This window comes from Dermacentor silvarum, chromosome 8, assembly GCF_013339745.2.
Source record: "Dermacentor silvarum isolate Dsil-2018 chromosome 8, BIME_Dsil_1.4, whole genome shotgun sequence".
NCBI classification, from domain to species: Eukaryota; Metazoa; Arthropoda; class Arachnida; order Ixodida; family Ixodidae; genus Dermacentor; species Dermacentor silvarum.
The window spans coordinates 80,872,112-80,890,556 of NC_051161.1; the positions used below are offsets into that span (position 1 = coordinate 80,872,112).

Sequence of the window (18,445 nt, forward strand, 5' to 3'; positions counted from 1 at the left end):
AACGAGGTGAGCGATATGGCTATACAAAATTCTGATTGCTCTTGAAGAAAGGGTGCCCTGTGACGCTGCTAACTATTTCACCATTATTTTCTAGCTTTAGTGCATGTTAGCATATGACACATAATGATGCAGAGATCAGATGTATGCACCAGCTTGTACCATGAATCTTTCTTGCTTACCCGATTGATTCTTACAAAGTGTAGCGTTACCAGCTGTGTGCCTAAAACAAACTGCTCACATATAGAAATAACAAACAAGTGGATTTCACAGTCAATTTTCAGAGTTCGACCACGAGACACCATGTGTACTGAAAAACGCTTTATTGCAGGCATAGTGAATAACAGAGATCATGAAAAAAGGCGTAGGTTGCAAGATTTCACTGAAATTTAGCACAATTTAAGATGTCATGGGAACACTTGTGAAAGCACTAACAAGCACCATCTCAAGATTATTATGTTTCACATTCAGTCTTTCTTCACTGAGTATTAGAGTGTAACAGAAAAGGAATTCTAAACACTCACCAAACTTAGCAGTGCATACTAGCACTTTCAAATGCTTGACGACTTGATGTCATCAGGAGTGGCAGAATATTCGCCAGTTCTTTCAGTACCAAAACCAGAGAAATTGAATATTTGAACTAATTGTATTAGCAACATATCCATTGGCGACGGTTGCGAATACAGCCATTACAATGGCAAAGTGTTCGTGGTTATAAATGGCTGTTTTCAGTTAAGTTCTCCAGTGAGTGATAATATTATAAACACGCTGCAGTTGCTTAGTAGCCTGGCATTGCACTTGGGGCAGCACGAGGTCGCGGGATCAAATCCTAGCCACGGCAGCCACATTTTAATGGGGACGAGGAGGAGGAGCGAAAGAGAAGGCAGGGATGTTAACCAGAAATGCGTCTGGTTGGCTACCCTACTCTGGGGGAAGGGAAAGAGGGAATAGAAAGACGAGATAGAGAGAGGACGGGGGGGGGGGGAGGAAGGATACGGTGAGCTAGCGCACGCACGCGGAGGGCCTGAACAATTCAAAGGCGTTCACATAGGCCAGTCGATCAGCAAGGAAGACAACAGTCCCTTCAACACTTTGTGGGCTGACGAGCGATGGGGACGGTCTTCAAGGAGCACCTGCACGGACAACGGTCGATCGTCAAGTCGTCGCAATGCGTCCGATAAAGTTTGTCTTTCCGACTGAAATCGATCGCAGTGACACAATAAATGTTCAATGTTCTCTTCGCTGCCGCAGACGTCGCACTAGGCACTTTCGGTCATTCCAATCAAAGCACAGTACGCCTTCGTGAAAGCCACTCCCAACCACAGCCGGTATAGAAGCGATGCCTCACATCGGTGAATCCCGGGTGGAGGTCGGAGTTGGAGCGAAGGGTTCAGTTCGTGTAGCCTCGTGCGCCTTATATTTGGGGTGTTCCACTCTGTTAAAGAGAGCTTGCGTGCCAGGTGACGAAGCTGCCTTCCAGCGTCTGTCCTGGAAAGAGGAATGGGAACGCTGTGTTGTTCTTGATGTGACTCTCGGGACGCTTTGTCAGGGAGATCGTTTCCACTAATGCCGCAATGGCCAGGTAGCCATTGGAAAATAATTTCGTGGCCTTTCTGTTTGACGTCGTGGTGAAGTTTGACAATTTCATACGTTAGTTGTTCGTGAGCTCCACGTCGGAGAACTGCTTGCATACTTTGTAAAGCCGGTCTCGAGTCAGAAAACACGGCCCATGTACCAGGACTCTCTGCGTCTATAAATTGAAGTGCACTGCGCAGAGCCGTGAGCTCTGCGGCCTTGGACGTCGTGACATGTGAGGTCTTGAATCGGATTGTTAGTCCTCTCGTCGGTATAAACACAGCACCGCCAGAACTGGTCGATGTAGTCGATCCGTCCGTATAGACGTGCACGTGACTGCTGTATATCTCGTACAACAGAAGTACGCTCAATTGTTTTAGTGCAGACGGTGATAAATCTGACTTTTTCTGAAGTCCTGTAATTCTAAGTCGGACTTCAGGGCGGCACAAACACCATGGAGGAGACACCAGCCTGGCCGGAGGTGCGTACCCCGATGTAATCGAGGCACGATATGCACTGACAGTTCTGCTATATGACGTGCGGGGTCTTTCCACGGTGAGTGCGGCGAGGCGGTGGCAAGGAGTCCGGGCAATGTGCCTGACATGTGCACGCATTGCCTCGATGGCGATGTGCGTTGTGATTGAATGATCTTGAGCAATGGCGATAGTTTCAGCCGTTGACGCACGGCGTGGTACTCCAAGGCATATCCTAAGAGCTTGCGCCTGAATGCTTTGAATTGTACGCAAATTAGTTTTGCAGGTGTTGGATATAACAGGTAGGCTGTACCGGAGGAACCCAACAAACAACACCCTGTATAGCTGTAACATGGGTTGTGTGGATACCCCCCAGTTCTTTCCTGCAAGGAACTTGAACAGATGACATATAGCCATCAGGCGCTTTTTCACGTGGTTGACGTGAGGACGAAATGCAAACACTGCCAAGTACAATGCATTGGGTGCACGTTAAAGAATGCTAGGTTGTAAAAGTTAATCCGGAGCCTCCACTACGGCGAGCCTCGTAATCAGATTGTGGTTTTGGCACGTAAAACCCCACAATTTAATAACATTAGAAACAAACTGCGGCTAGGACTAAAATGGGAAAGGGCATTTTTAGACTCAGAAAATCAATATATGCACCAACATTGAAATAAGCATTGATAGGCCCAATAAAAGTGCTCCTAACATGTTTCTAGTCCCATAGTTCATGCTTATTGTTAAATAGGCACGATAAGTATGTGAGGGAAAAAGTAGCCATTTTGCCTAACGTTCTGGTCTCTAGTTATAATGCATGACTCCGCAGTGTTGGCTATATTCTGCATGCAAAAAGGACGGTGACATTCTGAACACAACTTTCTGAAATACCAGTTGGTCAAATTGCACTTGCTTAAAATATTACACACATAATACGATTGCTAAAAATACAAGTATTGTTCTATGGCACTTGTAAAATTACGAGCACCAAGCGAGCTCGCGAACATATCGGATGAAATCATGTGTATGACTCATTGTTGCGCTCAGATTCATAGGTGCTTAAGTTTTCAGAAAAGAAAGGTTAAATGGCACTTGTATAAAATATGGAGCAGTAATTAAACTGGTAAAATATAACATTTCGTTGACTAGAACACATATCATGCTTCATTGATACTCAAACACCGAAAGTAGAAGTAACTGTGTTGGCAAACATGGTGCACAAAATTACACCCGTACTGTGCACTAGGCAAAAATTCATAACCACTAAAATGGACACTAAGAGGCTAAACTAAATATATATTAATATGACACGTTTCAGTTTAACAAGTCAAGAATACAGTGGACTTTCAAAGCCGATTGATATACTTGCGGCACCGAATCGTCTTCGCCATGTCCTCTCCTTCCTTGCCATTTTTCGTCCATGTCTGCACTTTCTGCCTTGCTCTGGTGTGTCCTTACCGAGGAAGCTTTTTGTTCCGAGTGTGAATGCTAACACTGGGAGGATAAGGAGGTCATTCAGTCTTTCACTGTGCATCTATCTCAATGGTGATGGCACACACACGCATGAAAGGTAGGTGCATCACAATTCTTGTTCGAGGAGACCTTTCTGCATTCTCGACTTATCAATCACAGTAGAACACTGTATCACATGCTTCATTGATTGAACGCTTTATCACATGCTTAATTGAGTTCAAAATTAAATTCACAATTCTAATGGTAACAGACAGCAGAAAATTGTATTGAATGGTGAACATACCGTATCACAAGCAGCATTGCACAACTTTACCATTAAAATACACTAAAGAGGAGCATTAAATTAGTTTCATCTCATATGTTATCAGAATTCACTAAGTTTGGTCTTTCGTTCCTTTATAAGGAAGTGTAGGATTTGTTTACTGATGCATTGACTAGTCCAAAGCAGATGCAGTCATATAACATGAGGAGGTAGCACAGGAAGCCCATGTTTCATTTCTGTATCTTTCCTGCAATGTTTTGCGCATTTAACAGCCAGAATGAGAGCTATGAATTTCTCCGCTAGTCGGACGTGCCGCCGAACGTCGTAAAGTTTTTGTTGGCTCACTCCTTCTATGGCGATGGCGAGCACGACGGCAACCGCGACAGCTCCGCGCGCTACGAAGAAACGCCGCAATCGACGTTACTGTTGCGTTGCAAATTGCCATGAACGTGAAGGACTGAATAACAACGTTCAGTTTTACCGATTTCCATCGCGGTCGTATGAAGGAGAAAGGAGAGAGCGCTGGATACGGGCCGTTTGCGTGTTGGGTAAGCGAATTACTCGCATTCTCCACAACACAGCCGCTCACATGAGAAAGTGTGATAATGTTGTTCTGCTGTAATTGTGTGGCGTAGCCCTGACGGGGGACTATGGCAACCAAGCGAAAACTGAGGAATCTGCAACCACCTCTTCGTTGGCAACAGAATAAACAAAGTTGTGAACCATCCTGCGTATGTGCCATCGATGTTTCTACCTGTTTACACACGTCCGCCTCCACTTTACTCAGCAAGTGGAACGGAGAGATTTGGCAGGTCAGTTTAACCAAACATTTTGGTTCATTTATGAATTCAAAATCATGTTCTAGGGCATTGTGGTATCGCGAGCTTATTTCTAGTTTCGGCTTTTTCGATACAACGAGCACGTTTTGCAATGCACTGAGCCCTCTTGACAGCGTTTTTCTTTTTGTAATCTGAGCAATAACGTTGCTGTGGGAGCACTGGATGAGTAATTGCGAAGTATACGCACGTGTTTAGAAAAAAAATGTCGCGTTTATTTACATTAATTTGTGCGCGTGTGTTGTTTTAAGCGTCTGCTGGTTTGTTTTGCCTTCGGTTGTATCCCGCGAAAGCGGACACGCACGTATCTCCATTTGCAGTAAATACAAACGGAAGACAACCGTGAAGAAAACATTCGAAGATGCGCGATAACACGCTCGAACGCCCAGGAAGCGAGAGCTGAAGCGAGAACGCAACTGAAAAGGCGAAGGTCGCCAGGGCCATTCGCCCCTGATAAAGCGAGCTTTGTTCCACTGACCGTAAGCTACATAGCTAACTGACTTAATCATATATGTACTTCATCGCTTTCACATTATGTACGTACCCAAATGTAACACATTTAGGCGCTAGAGAACGGACGTCGGAGTGCTTGACGTCGACGTAGTACGATGCTCGCTGTACTTGCGAGTTGCAGCGCGCCGAAATAACACCTGAAACTTCTTTTACATTGTACACGTACTTCGCTCTGCTCCCTTTCCGAAGCGTGGATGGGCGGAAGAAGCTTTCCAGGTCCATGATATTTAAGAAACTGTGCCTCAACACAACCGAAAGAGGGGCCTCCGCCATTGTGGCCTATGCAGCTTCGCTTGCGGACAGCTCTCTTTGCACTACTCAGTTTGCGCCAAGGCTGCGATGGGGGCGCTGGTGGCGGGTTTTTCCGCAGCGCCGCCTAGGCAGAGTCTGAAGTCTATCTTTTCCTGCTGACCAAAATAGATTAGGTGCACGTTAAAGAACCCCAGGTGGTCCAAATTACTGGAGTCCCCCACTACAGCGCGCCTCATTATTAGAACTGGTTTTGGCACGTAAAACCCCATAATTTAATCTTTTTAATATTTTGGCATTACACCAATGTAATTTATGAGCTCAGTGTAACATTCCTCATTAGTGCCTTTCGAATGTTTTCAAAGTACAAAAAATTATACATTTGGATGTAATTGAATACATGCAAAAAGCTTCCAAACATAAACTGCACAAGCCATGTTTATATTATGCTCCTAGTGGAATAGATTCTGAGTGCATATAGTTCTACATAGAATTTCCAAGAATTATTCTGGGCATTACAATGTCCTTTAGAAAAAATTTCAAGCTCTCTTTGTGCGTCTCCATAAAACTCTCATCTCTTTCTACTACTACCAGATGCCCGCCCCCATCAATGTGAATGTAGAAGTAGCATTTTGTGATGTTGTCCAGGTTTAAATGAAGCTGAGCTTGCACCTGGTAGTATTAGGGATGACTTTCTCTCAATGTCCCATTGGCTGTAAGGCAGAACCCCTTCCTCTTCTGACCTTCAGCTACCAAGTCTTCGGGACTGCAATCTCTCAAGCAAAAAAGACACCTAACTTCAACCAGTGCAGGGTCATGGCAATCACATCGGAAAATTCCATCAGGGCTACAGCCAAGGAGTGGATAATTTGGGTTTATCATTAGTCCACACGCTTCAATGCGTGCATTAGAATGCATTGTCTGTAGGCGTTCGAGTAGCCGCTCTTTGGCCACAGGCTCATTTGTGACACCGTACAGAACAGCAGGCACGTTTAATGGCCGCGTGCTGAATATCTTATTCAGCAGTGTCGTGCACCGCACTCGTTTGGACCGACACACATCTTTGAAGATTGACGCCGTCACCCTGCCTTTTCGGTGCTGGTGCCACAGGGATTATTTGCCTGGGTTCTTGTTGTAGATTCAATCCTCCTTGCCTCATTCTCCGTTATAGAAAATTTCTCTATAACTTCAGCTGCCAAGGCGCCCACATTTTCATTTCTAAACCCCTTTGCATTTAGAAGCCTGGCGGTATATACGGACAGTGGTACTTCCAGTGTTACCTCTAGAGTTGATGTAAAAGAATTTTGAGGGTGAGTGACATCTTCTGGTACTGTTGCAGCAGCTACTCCTGGCTGGCAGGTTGTTAACGTAAAAGCCTTGCCGAAGGTGCAACCTGCAGGAGAAAAGCGAGAATTGCAGCCATTGAAATGTTAAGAGACCAATGTTAAAGTGCACTTGGTTAAGCTTGTTGTATGTTTCACCTGCTGCAGTATTCCCAGGAAGTCTTTTACATCGGGGATTCCTTTTAGCTTCACTGCTCCACGTTCTTTTGGCACTGTTGGCATCGGCCCGTAACGGTGCCGCTGATATGATATCTTTTTGGTTGGCTTGGATGGGATCCGCAAACAAAATTAGCATACATAAAACTGCACTAACTAGTATATTTGCTGGCACTGTTATTTTATAATGGCGCATCCAATCTGTCAATGTGCAGAAACTCCTGGCTTGTACTATTTTTCAGTAGTATTGCAATGCTAAAACCTATGTGGTCTCCTTTTACTATTACCTTCTTCAGGCGAGGCTGCACCCACTGGCATGGCAGATCAGTTGGAGCTGGATGGCCTGTGTTAACCTGTGTCCAAAAGTCAACAGCAAAGCAAACCGTAGCACTGTGACTGCAGACCCGCCCCAACCTGGAGAAATGCAAAAAAAAGAGGTTTTTGCGCTGCTTGGCTGCTTAAGGTGTCTTGTGAGTTCATTCTAAGAATGGGAGCAGATACTGGACTGACAGCAGTACTGAAGAAAAAAAGACAGATTCAGTAGCCCTACTGCTGCATGACAAAAGTGAGAAGAAGCAGCGTGCACTGCCAGTATGCGGAATCAAGGAGGAAGAGAAGCGGAGAATGACGAGAAACGTTGATGTCACCTTCAACCAGGGAAGAGGCGGGTTCCAGAAATCGGTTTAACAAAACTTTGAAATCAGTTGGAAGAGGCGAACTAGCCAGGACGTGAGCTGGAAAAAAGCACCCCTAGCTTCCTACTCGTCTAACCTGCTCCTCTGGCCAATACTCCCTACAACAACGGCCTTATCCTGTGCTACGGGGTCAACTTCATGGTCGATATGGCAGCAACAATGAATCAAGAACTCATACACTCCACAGACTATAAAATTAAGACGTTGAGTTGGTGTAGTGCACGCTCAGTCAGTGACAATTAAGATACCAATGCAACTGTAATATAATAAATGGACTAACGCCTATTTAGTCTACCCAGAAGGTGTCTTGAATTTGGTGTTTACTTAGTGTTGTTTCTTCCTGTAACGTGCTTGAAATTTCTATGTGCTTGGTTTGCTGTAATCCCTGTTCATGTCCTTGTCACATGCATAGAGAATCATGAGAAAATATTTGGCGAACCTGCGAGGGTCTCTTCAGTGCAGTTTTTGAGCAATGTAGAACATGAATTTCTGCAAGTTAGATATTGTTGCAGAAAAGACAGTAACTATGTCTAAGAGGTGAAGAACTCCCCAGCTTCTTATGTGATGGAAAAGCTGCAGTGGTGATCATGAACGCAAAGTACACAATAAGGGGAGCAACGAACTGAACTAGACTGGAAAATGCATAGCTAGTAGAGATAGTACAATCAAAATTTTGGCAAAGGAAGGGGAAGACAACACTGCTGCAGAAGTTTAGATTGATAGCGGAAGGATTTCCGAAGTTTTCAGAAGTACTAGCCCATATGATGCTGAGACTGGGAAGCAGTTTGCATTTCGTCCCGGCAACTACTTTGACAGATAAATAGCAGTGTCGTGCAAAAATAAACAATGGAAATAGCAGTGTAGTCAATATTTTTTTTCTTACCTCACCATGCACGAGCACCTGGTATCTTCAATTTCACCCTCCTCAGTCACCGCAATCCAACACTCATACAGAAGCCCGGACCTCTGTGACGGGATCACCAACCCTTTTAGAATACGCAGTCCCGGTCGCGGCACTGCTGTTTTAATATCATGGACTTTACCTGCAGAAGCATATTTTTGAGGCAACATAGTTCATAAAGTGTTAACATCTTGAGTATAAACAACGTAGTGAAATGATGGATTCATAAAACATTTTCACAATGAGGAGCACAAAGTGCAGTCAAAGTCTATATTAGTTCTTACACTCTAATGCAACTATTTGGTAGACTGTAAAGACCGCACACTTCATACCAGATTTAACATACTGGTAGGCATCCAGGCCACAGAATGCGTTGGCAGCAGCATCATCGTGGCTAGCCTTTGCCACGAAATACCGGCATATGGCTGCATAGTTAATTTGTGGCCACAGATGCTCGCCTTGCTCGTAGCGAAGGTTTCTGGAGCTGTCCAGGTTGAAGTTCCTTGAACAGGAAAAATATTGCACAATTTAAATGGACCGTTCATTAGTTTTGACATACCCCTACGTGCAAAATTATAGGACTGTGATCTAGGTTGTTGAACCAGCTGTTACTCAACTGCCAGAGCAGTCGTCATTTTTATGGTACTGTTTAAATCAAGCACAGAACAGCACAATAAGCGACAGAAATGTCAAATCTATTGTCGGATGATGCGCAAAAGCTCTTCGAGAGCGGCATATGTATTCGTTACTTCTGCATTGATGTGTGTAGCATATTTATATTACTATAATCGCAGTGTTTTATAGCTGTTCGCAAAGTTGCTAAGAGGTACTCAGTAGGTAATGTTTCTGAATGGAGTTGTAAACTTCTTTCCCACCTCAAACCGGTGTCTTGGTACGTCGTTTGCCTTGGTACCAGTTGGAAAGGCTGTGCCTCCTGGATACTTGCATGGCTGGCTGGTACAGAGCTTCAGTAAGAAAAACCTAAGTGTCAAGGATTAGTGTTATGCAGTTACAAGAACGTCAAGTTTTGTAAAGCTGCTGATAATCGGTGTGAAATGTGTTCGAGTGGAGCTGTTTGCTTGATTCTCATCTCGAACTGGCGACCAGCTTTGTGCTGAGCTGAGAAAATGCAGTTGCCTGGCTGGTTTGCTCACAACTGCAAAAAGCCAGATGCTGTCACTATGTAAACAAGAAAAAGCGCACTACTATTGTTTTTAAAGAACGGTGACACTGCGTTATTGGTAATTCTAAGTGCTTCTCTAAGCATTTTTTTTACAAATTTATTTATTCCTACCTTATCTGGTGCACATGCGTGCCGAACAGGCTGCAGCTACGCGTACAAAACACGGCACCAGACGATAAAGTGAGCGTCATCTCGGCCAGTCTGTTGGCCAACGCGATGCAGATACGTAAAGGCCCACCAAGCTCAACTTCTCAAAGAAAAGATCCCGTGGACCGATTTAGTTTTTAAAGCCTTTTCAGCACTGCATTCTTATCGCGGCTAAGCTACGGCTGCATTTGCGAACGGACGATTCAACGTTTTGCCAGGCTGCCGCCGCTGCACGCTTAGTTCCAGTAACATAGGGTACCCATTGCACTCGGTGAATATTGATAAGAGCTTTTATCCCCCGCAATAAGAGACGACAACAGAGCTGTACAACGACGTGTGTAAAAACAGCTGAGCGCCCCGCCACAAAGAAAGCCTCAAAAATAAACACGTTAATGGGCGACCCGCTGTAGCATGTACATTAGTGAAAAGTTACAAAACCATAATAATAGTGGTTAAAACTAGTACAAAGGCGTAAAAACAAAGGCCACGCCACTTATACCAGAAAAACAGATTCGTGGCAGCACGTACAGTCCGTCATTTTACACTTCTATTTAAAAGGTTATTTGGCAATGACAGCGTATGCTTACCTTTCGTGGTCTGTCCTAGGTGCGGCCATAGTAGTGTGCACAAGGAATCAGCCGCATAGATGATTTGTTGCGATCACGAAAGCACACGCATGCATTGCGTGAGCGACACGGAATACGTAGAAACGACTGTAGACGGAAAGCTGTTGAACTGGAAGTCGATGCAGACCGCGCGCATCCCATGAGCCTTTACGAGTTTACGCCTCACCTATAGCATATTTAACGCTTTGACTGGGAATAAACGGCATTGTCAATTTGTTTTCAAGGCATTATTTAAACAGTTTTTTCTCATTTTACTGATGTATCATTTATCTCCTGCACAAAAACCAATAATCCTTCAATGTGTAGCAGACTTTATATCCTTACTGCACCTGTAATAACCCTAATATTAAATAGTAATTGTGTATTTCGCTTACTTCAGTGCGCCGAATTTCTTTTGTTTATGGTGGCCGTAACATATCGCAGTATTCTAAGAAACCACTTCGCCATAAACATCCTTGCATTTCCTGTCTCTACTTCCTGTAAAACACATGCAGCAACGCGAAAAGCAGGCAAACACCTTGCTTTTATAAGCAATAGATAACACATGAAATAAAAGCAGATCAAGATTCTGCAGTCAAGTCAACCGGTTGCATTCCTTCCTGTGAATGATAGCAACTTTTCAAGTGTGGGTGGTTCTTGCCTGTCCACAGCTCATAAAGTGTGCAGACTCATAACGAGGAGTAGGCCTTGCCCATCAAGATGGAGACTATGTCCCTAATTAGTCTGCAATTACATCTATTACTGAGGAAACTCTTATAACCATATCACATCATTACTCAGCTGAGCTTGCTCCGAGTCATATTCACCAAAATTCTACTTAACCCAGCTTGCACCGAGTCATATTCACCAAAAATCTACTTAGCCGAGCTTGCGTTGACTCATATTCACCAAAATTATACTTGGCCGATCTTGATCTGACTCATATTCCCGAAGATTCTACTTAGGCGAGCTTGCACCGAGTCATATGCATCAAAATTCTACTCAGCCGAGCTGGCTCTGACTGATATTTACCAAACTTATACTCGGCTGATCTTGCTCTGACTCATATTCATCAAAATTATACTCAGGCAAGCTTGCCCTGACCACCACGTCACAATATTCACCAGAAGTTTACTAAACCAAGCTTGCCCTGACCACCACGTGACAATATTCACCAGAAGTTTACTAAACCAAGCTTGCTCATACTCGTATTCACCAAAATTCTAGTCAGCAAGGCTCACACGAACTCAAACTCATGGTAAGTTCGAAATCTTGGTGAACTGACGTTTTAGTGAGTTCACCAAGCTATGTATACATTACATTAGGTGACCTGTGCAGTGCATAAGCAAACATTGCATATGAGTACGTGTCGAATCGGGTGAAATAAGGACAACCGTACGCATTGCAGTTAATTTTCTAGACTTTAATTGACCGTTGCGTGAAAGCCTCGCCTCAAGTCGATTCAAGCAAGTGCATTGGATCTGCATCATATGTTTTGCCAATGCTGCTGGCTATTTTACCATTACTGGGTAGCCACATTTTGTACATTTCAACACAAAGTTGAACAAATGACTGCGGTGCAATATATTAATAAAAGATGCTTGCATCACTGCAAGTACAACAATCAGAACATGATACAAACACATGCACATAAGCTGCACACAAATTCTAAATACATAAACAGACGGAATCAGTTGGCCACCACCTGTTGCAAAAAAGAAAGAAAAAGCACAAGCCAATGCTGCAATGGGACCACGCTTAACCATTCCCCTTGCCAAATACATGCGCTATAAGATAAACACACGTTGAAACTAGCAGTTACCTCGAGGTAGCAGCTATGGACGCTTTTGCAGTGGCAGCTGGCCACTGAACCACTCAAGTGTGTTCAGTATGTACTTTTGCTTAGGCACACATTTTATTGTCTATATCTTAAAAATTTATGGTGGGCACCTCAAAAAGTTGAGAATGTCTGGATTCTGAGGCTTGCAAAGGTAAATATTTTATTGCATTCTTGTTCAAGGTGAAAGCGCATACAAAATATTAGATATTTTGTCAGTGTCCTTCACTTTCCCTCAGAACATATGCAGTCTGTTATTAACATTCGAGCAGCCTTTCAACGCCAAGAAATGGAATCAGCTTCCCCTGTTTTTAGCATTGCGTTAACGCAGGCAATTCAGGGAGGCATAAAGTTTTGCTAATGCAATCGGTCCGAGAATACCAGATTAGATTGTACCTTGACGCTTTCTTTGCTGTTTATTATTTTGGTCAAGTATTCTAGTTTGAAATGGCTCCAACTAGCATGCTCTAACATTGGTCTAATATAGGTTAAGTGCATGACTAGCTTAACAGACTGGGATGCTGGCTTTCATTTCCAGGAAAGGAACCATGCACCTGCTGCCGTTGCATATGTTTTTGGTTATCTGGGGTTTTCAGCCTCCCTTTTAAGATAATGTGCTGAAGCAGTTAGAAGCACACGCATGCTATTAGCGGATAGTTTCGATAGCTTCTTACTTCATTTACACTTGCCACTAATACAAAATTTTAGAGTTCGATTTTGTTATTAAACAAACAAACGTACTCCTAACAAGGTATTTAATGTTAGCCTTGGGGCTACGCGGCTGCGCTACGCACTGCAGCATATTAACTTAAGCTTCTTGATACAGATTCACAGCACACTAACAGCGCGAGAAACTGGACGAGAGAGTAGATGACAACCATGTCGGTCAGAATATGATACTACGTACACAAGTTACTGCAGCTCCTAAAAAAAATGTGGTGTCGGAGTCGCTCCTCAGGACCTAAAATAAAGTCCACTGCCTGCCTGCTGCCTTTTACGCCTTTCGACATATTAAGATAGCACTTGCATGAATGATTACAGCACACGCAGCGCGACGGATGAACCAGGTTGACGGTAAGATTAAATTTCACAACAGAAATTTCATTGCACGTTCAGTAATTACAGACAGATCATTTGCGGATTCCTTCAGGGGCAGACGTGAGCTTTTGTGTTGGTGCTTGCTGCTAAGTTTGGTGCAAGAATATTGCTAGGATCAGGAACCGCTGATATGAAATTACGAACAATATACACACATCCTTTCTTCAGAAGCTGACGGCACGGGTAGCGCGAGGGTCTCTGCGTTGAAATGGTGACTTCGCTGTGCCTAATTCCGAATACTGCATATGCGATGACAACAGCTATATGGGCTTGTTGACATGTCCTCTTGTAATTTGTTGTATCGCAGGAAGAACGACACGGGCATAAAAGACACACTAGACCGCACACAGCGCTGAACGACCAGCTGCGAAAAACTGTTTACGTTCACTGTTTCTCCTCGTATTGAACTTCATAGACCACTCTTGCGCACTCCAAAAGGAATTAAACTTTGAAGCGTTTTTACAACACAAAGCACGCGTATTATTTTCTTCGATTAAGGACGGGTCCATAATTTTGTAACGCACAGGTGTTTTCATTACATTTGAAATATTACACGAGTGATGCCACAAAATTTGGCAGCAAGCAACCCTGGGCGTCGCACCAGCCGCATCGTTGCAATCGCAATCGTGTGAAATCAGCCCTCTGCAAATCGCATTGCGACACGTGCGACTGCACCGATTTTCGTCGCTCCAGTTGCAGCATGTGAAACAGCCTTTACACCTGGTCAGACAATAGCTGAACATATCCCCCGTCCCAATTTAACATACTTTCCTCACAATTAAGCCATGCTTCATTATACCCAGCTTAAGTTTTGTTACTTATTTCATATTCTGTCAGCATATCATTCCTCTCTGTTTCTGAGCTTTCGACTAAATTAGCATTCATGATTTGTTCTTAGCCAAGCAAGTCTTGATGTAACTCAGTTTCCTGCACCCGCTTTGACTTCCACGCCGATTGGTAAAGAATCCAACGATGAATCCGACGTCGAATGGTACAGTCGTACTTTACCATTTTCCAGGCGGATTTCACCGTGAGAAATCCACTTTTTGCTCACCAAAACCTTGCACCACGTGGAGGGCCTGCCCGGTAGGGGTGGTTGGGGATGATTTGCTCCGCCACACGCAGGAATGCGGGTAGCGGAGAAACTCAGTTTAATTCAGTTTCCTGCACCCCTCCCCCCACCCCTCACACACACACACACGACGCACCGGCCTATTCTCCTGGTCGAAACGTGGCTCCAGCGGGATTCTTTGTTTATATATGCCAATATGTTAATCACACCAGTGCATAACGTCACATTTATTTGTATTCTGGGTACGTGTTTGATGGGTTTGATGGGTACATGTTTGGTGGGTACATTTGTATGATGGGAGACTGGCTGTAATCATACTTTTGAACACGTTAGCCGCGTAGCAGACAGCCTATCTTGAATCTGAGCAGACATCAGGGACGAAATAAGCAAAGCTTTTTGTTCGTTACTTGCTCTTTGCTATTGGCTGGTTGCCTTCCCTAATAAAATGTCCAACATCAGGATTGGCTGGAATTTCTTCTTAAGAACAATTCTAGTGTAAGAGTGTTTTCGTGAATGCGGGAGCAGATTTACAGCTGCTCAGCTTTCTGTGCTATGTATATGCGTGAGATCTGACGCATGTGAGCACGAGATTCAGTGATAAATAATAAATGGTGCTCTCACAGCGCTGAATGCCCAACAAGCGCCGCACCGCCCTTGATTTTTCACAGGCGTCACATAACCTTTCTTGCGCCAGTCCACAGTTTTCGGCAGGCTCTTGTCGTCAACGTTTTCGGGGAACGTAAAATTTGAACCACCATCATCGATGTCGCTACTGTTTCCACAGCTCATAAGACCCAGGAATTCCTCGTGACTCTGAAACAAGAAGAGTGAATCGTATGCTAAAGTAAACTGGCTTCTTGAAAACTGTGACGAGCACGAGGTCTCGGGTTCGAATCATGCATGCCGTGGTAGCCACATTCCACGAAGGCGCAATGCAAAAACAATCGTGCACCATGCTTTGGGAGCGCGTTCAAGCACCCGAGGTGGTCAAAATTAATCCGGTGCCCTCCGCTTCATCATGACCCATGAACAATTTTAAATTTAATATTTATCAAGCCGTGACCGACAGCAATCGCGATAGTGAGCTCAGCTCAGTCTTGAACGGAGTGCGGCTAACGTAGTACGAGCTCATACTCACCAATCGCCGCGTCAACTGTGGGATAAACTTGCACTATATTCGCGGACAAGTTCTGTGGCATTCAAAAGCAAGTTGTGGTGAAAAAACGCGCACACGTAATAGCGCTCCTGAAAATAGTGCTACATCCTTCATTTCATTTATTCATTATCACCTTGAAGGCCCGAAGGCGTTACACTAGCTGCTGCAATACAAACATGTGTAAGAGTGCTTAGGTTAAAGGGTCCCTGAAACGGTTTTTGTCGGACGCGTAGACGTAGAGGGTGCAAGGAATGCTTTATCGGAAGAATTTTGTGTCACCACGCGATTATCAAACGGGTGCACGAGGGGTTAAACATTACACTCCTCTCAATCCATGGCGTTGCCCCTCAACATATACAGCATGTGACCATCGCTATGTCCCGCCTCCTTGGCCATGACGTCATGCGGTGACGCATGTTTTGCCGATTCCGGGTAATTTGAAAGAAAAGTGTTCCTGCGCCTCTATCCTGCACAGTAGCTCCCTTTGAGCCTGTACATGAAGGAGTGAAATTTCACAACTAACTTCACGCGGCGGTTGAAGACGCGGCTGCACGATGGGCAGTGTTAGTTGTCATGCGCTAACTGCAGTTAAAAAGAGGTGGGCCCAACAAGGCTTTTGCTGCGTAGCTGCGAGCATATATGCAATGTACAAACAACCAAGTAGCTGTTTGCGGTATTATTTCGGTATGATAATAGCGCATCAATAAATATTTAGGTACGTTTAGGATTGTCTCCATGCGGTAATACGCTCGCAAGATTTCTTTCTAGCCATCAGTAGTAAAAACAAGAGCTGCCACAGCAAGGCTGGAGTTGCAGCTAACATGTAAATTTTAAGAAATGGACCAATCATAGCGTTTCTTCTGCACCAGGCATAAAAAAGAAAGAAAAAAGAACGGGTGTTGGGAATGAAACTCGCACTTTTTGAGCGTGAGGCATGCAGAGATGGTAGGGCTACACTAAAACTAAAATCAATAAGACAGCGGCCTTCTGACGGACGTATTGACACGTTAAATGGTCGCAGCGCTTTGTTTTTTTGAACTCTAATTGGTAGGGCATTGCCCTGCTACCATTCTGATGAAATTATTTACAAAACGTTGCTCCCTGATAAATGCGAAACCTACGGGTACTGCTAAAAGCACCTTTCTTTTTTAAACTGTGGGTGCTCGCTGTGTTGAACGAGGAGGTTAGTGTTGACGTTCAAGTGCAGCGCTCGCACCTTCTTCAGAGTGTAGTCGCTGTAGTTTACTCCCGTCACGCATGTGCAGTGCAAGGCGAGTGTAATACAGAGCTGGTACCATTCATGTTCCTGTCGCCAAAGAAGACATCGCTACTCCTACTTTCATGTGAGATCCCCTCCGTGCAGCGTCGGCTACCTCATTGCCAGAGCTGTAGCAGACGATCCGTATTCTCAGGCGGAAGCGGACAATTGGTTTGAAGAAACGTCTAGATTTGTTAAATTTGTGTACTCAATTTTAAGGCTACGAAAATTGCTATTCATACGCATGCTAATAAAGACATGCTTAAATGCAGCGGTATTTTTCAAGCATTACAGAAGAAGAAATGGCATATAGCCAATCGGATCACCCGCTCGAGTGACATCACTCTCCCACGCTGCGTAGCGTGGCAAGAGGCGATTGAAAACGCCGAGGAGGGGCGACGCTGTGGTAGGTACCGATGAACATTTTTTAAAACTTCATATTATATTCCGCGCTTTACGCGGAGCCCTTAGATATGTCTAAATGATAAGAAGGACCTACCCTACCGACTTAGTAAACATCTGTACACATTCGTGAAATCGTTTGGGGGTCCATTTAAGCTGCTAAGAGAAAGCATTAACGATTTATTGCAAAAACAAGTTAACACAAAAGTACCATTAAGCTCTGAATTCGATTTGTTTTCCTGCTCTTCTATTTCGTGTTTGGGAAATGCGAAACCTTCGCACGTGGCTGTTAAACAGAAAGCTCTGTCAAACTCTGCAGGAATAGTTGCTGAGCACAAGATCGCGGGATAGAATCCCGGCCGCGGCGGTCGCATTTCGATGGAGGCGAAATGCAAAAACGCCCGTGTGCTTGCGTTGTAGTGCACGTTAAAGAACCCCAGGTGGTCAAAATGTACCCGGAGCCCTCCATTACGGCGTACCTCATAATCCGAACTAGTTTTGGCACGTCAAACGCCAGAAAGAAGAATACTTGGCACTAAAGCACATGTAGCTTTTCCTTCGTGGCCACAGAAAGTTGTACCTGAGTATTAGAAGACGCATATACTACGCACTATCGTGAAACCTCGGCGTATGCAGTATTGTGGCGCCATCTAGCCTGCATTTAGCGATATGGGCGCTGCCTCCGAGATTTCACCGCGCGTTTTTACCTTCTCGCGCCTTCTTTGTCTTCCTTTCTTTCATTTGTGTCATTAAACACATGTAACACGCGAGAAGCTTCAAACAACGATACACAAACCTCTCCGAAAGAGCGATGGCGGCAGAGAGAGCGAATTTATCTAAAAGGAACGATAAAGAATTGACGCAGAAACTCATCTTGGAGTCGTCTTAAGTATGCGCAAGCATTGTGCCACTTGCTCATCTCCACAGAGCCCGGTGTCATTATCAATGTCATGAAACTTGATCCGACCAGTATGAAGGACCGCGCTGCGGCGACATGAACTGCTGCGAACGGTGGCGCAAGGTTACTGTAGGTGGCGGCGCCAGGAATGCTGATGACGTTCCGATCATTATAAGTCGTTATCGCTCTTTAGCGCTAATCCATCCGCGTCGAACCATTACGAACCGTGATCAAAAGTACTCTGGTGGAGGCTGCGTATGGAGGGGCCGCGCGGACCCTATCTTGAAAGCGATCTGCAATGGGGACGCCGCTTAGTTCG

General features: G+C 44.6%; 1 protein-coding gene across 1 annotated transcript in view; it reads right to left on the reverse strand.

Moving 5' to 3' along the window:
- The window catches only part of LOC119462227 (procathepsin L-like), a 47,500-nt gene that overhangs the window by 16,436 nt on the left and 12,619 nt on the right, over positions 1 to 18,445 (reverse strand). Inside the window, exon 6 of the mRNA XM_049672901.1 lies at positions 15,034 to 15,225. Within this exon, the coding sequence (XP_049528858.1) occupies positions 15,034 to 15,225 (192 nt within the window). The remainder of the gene's footprint in view (positions 1 to 15,033; positions 15,226 to 18,445) is intronic.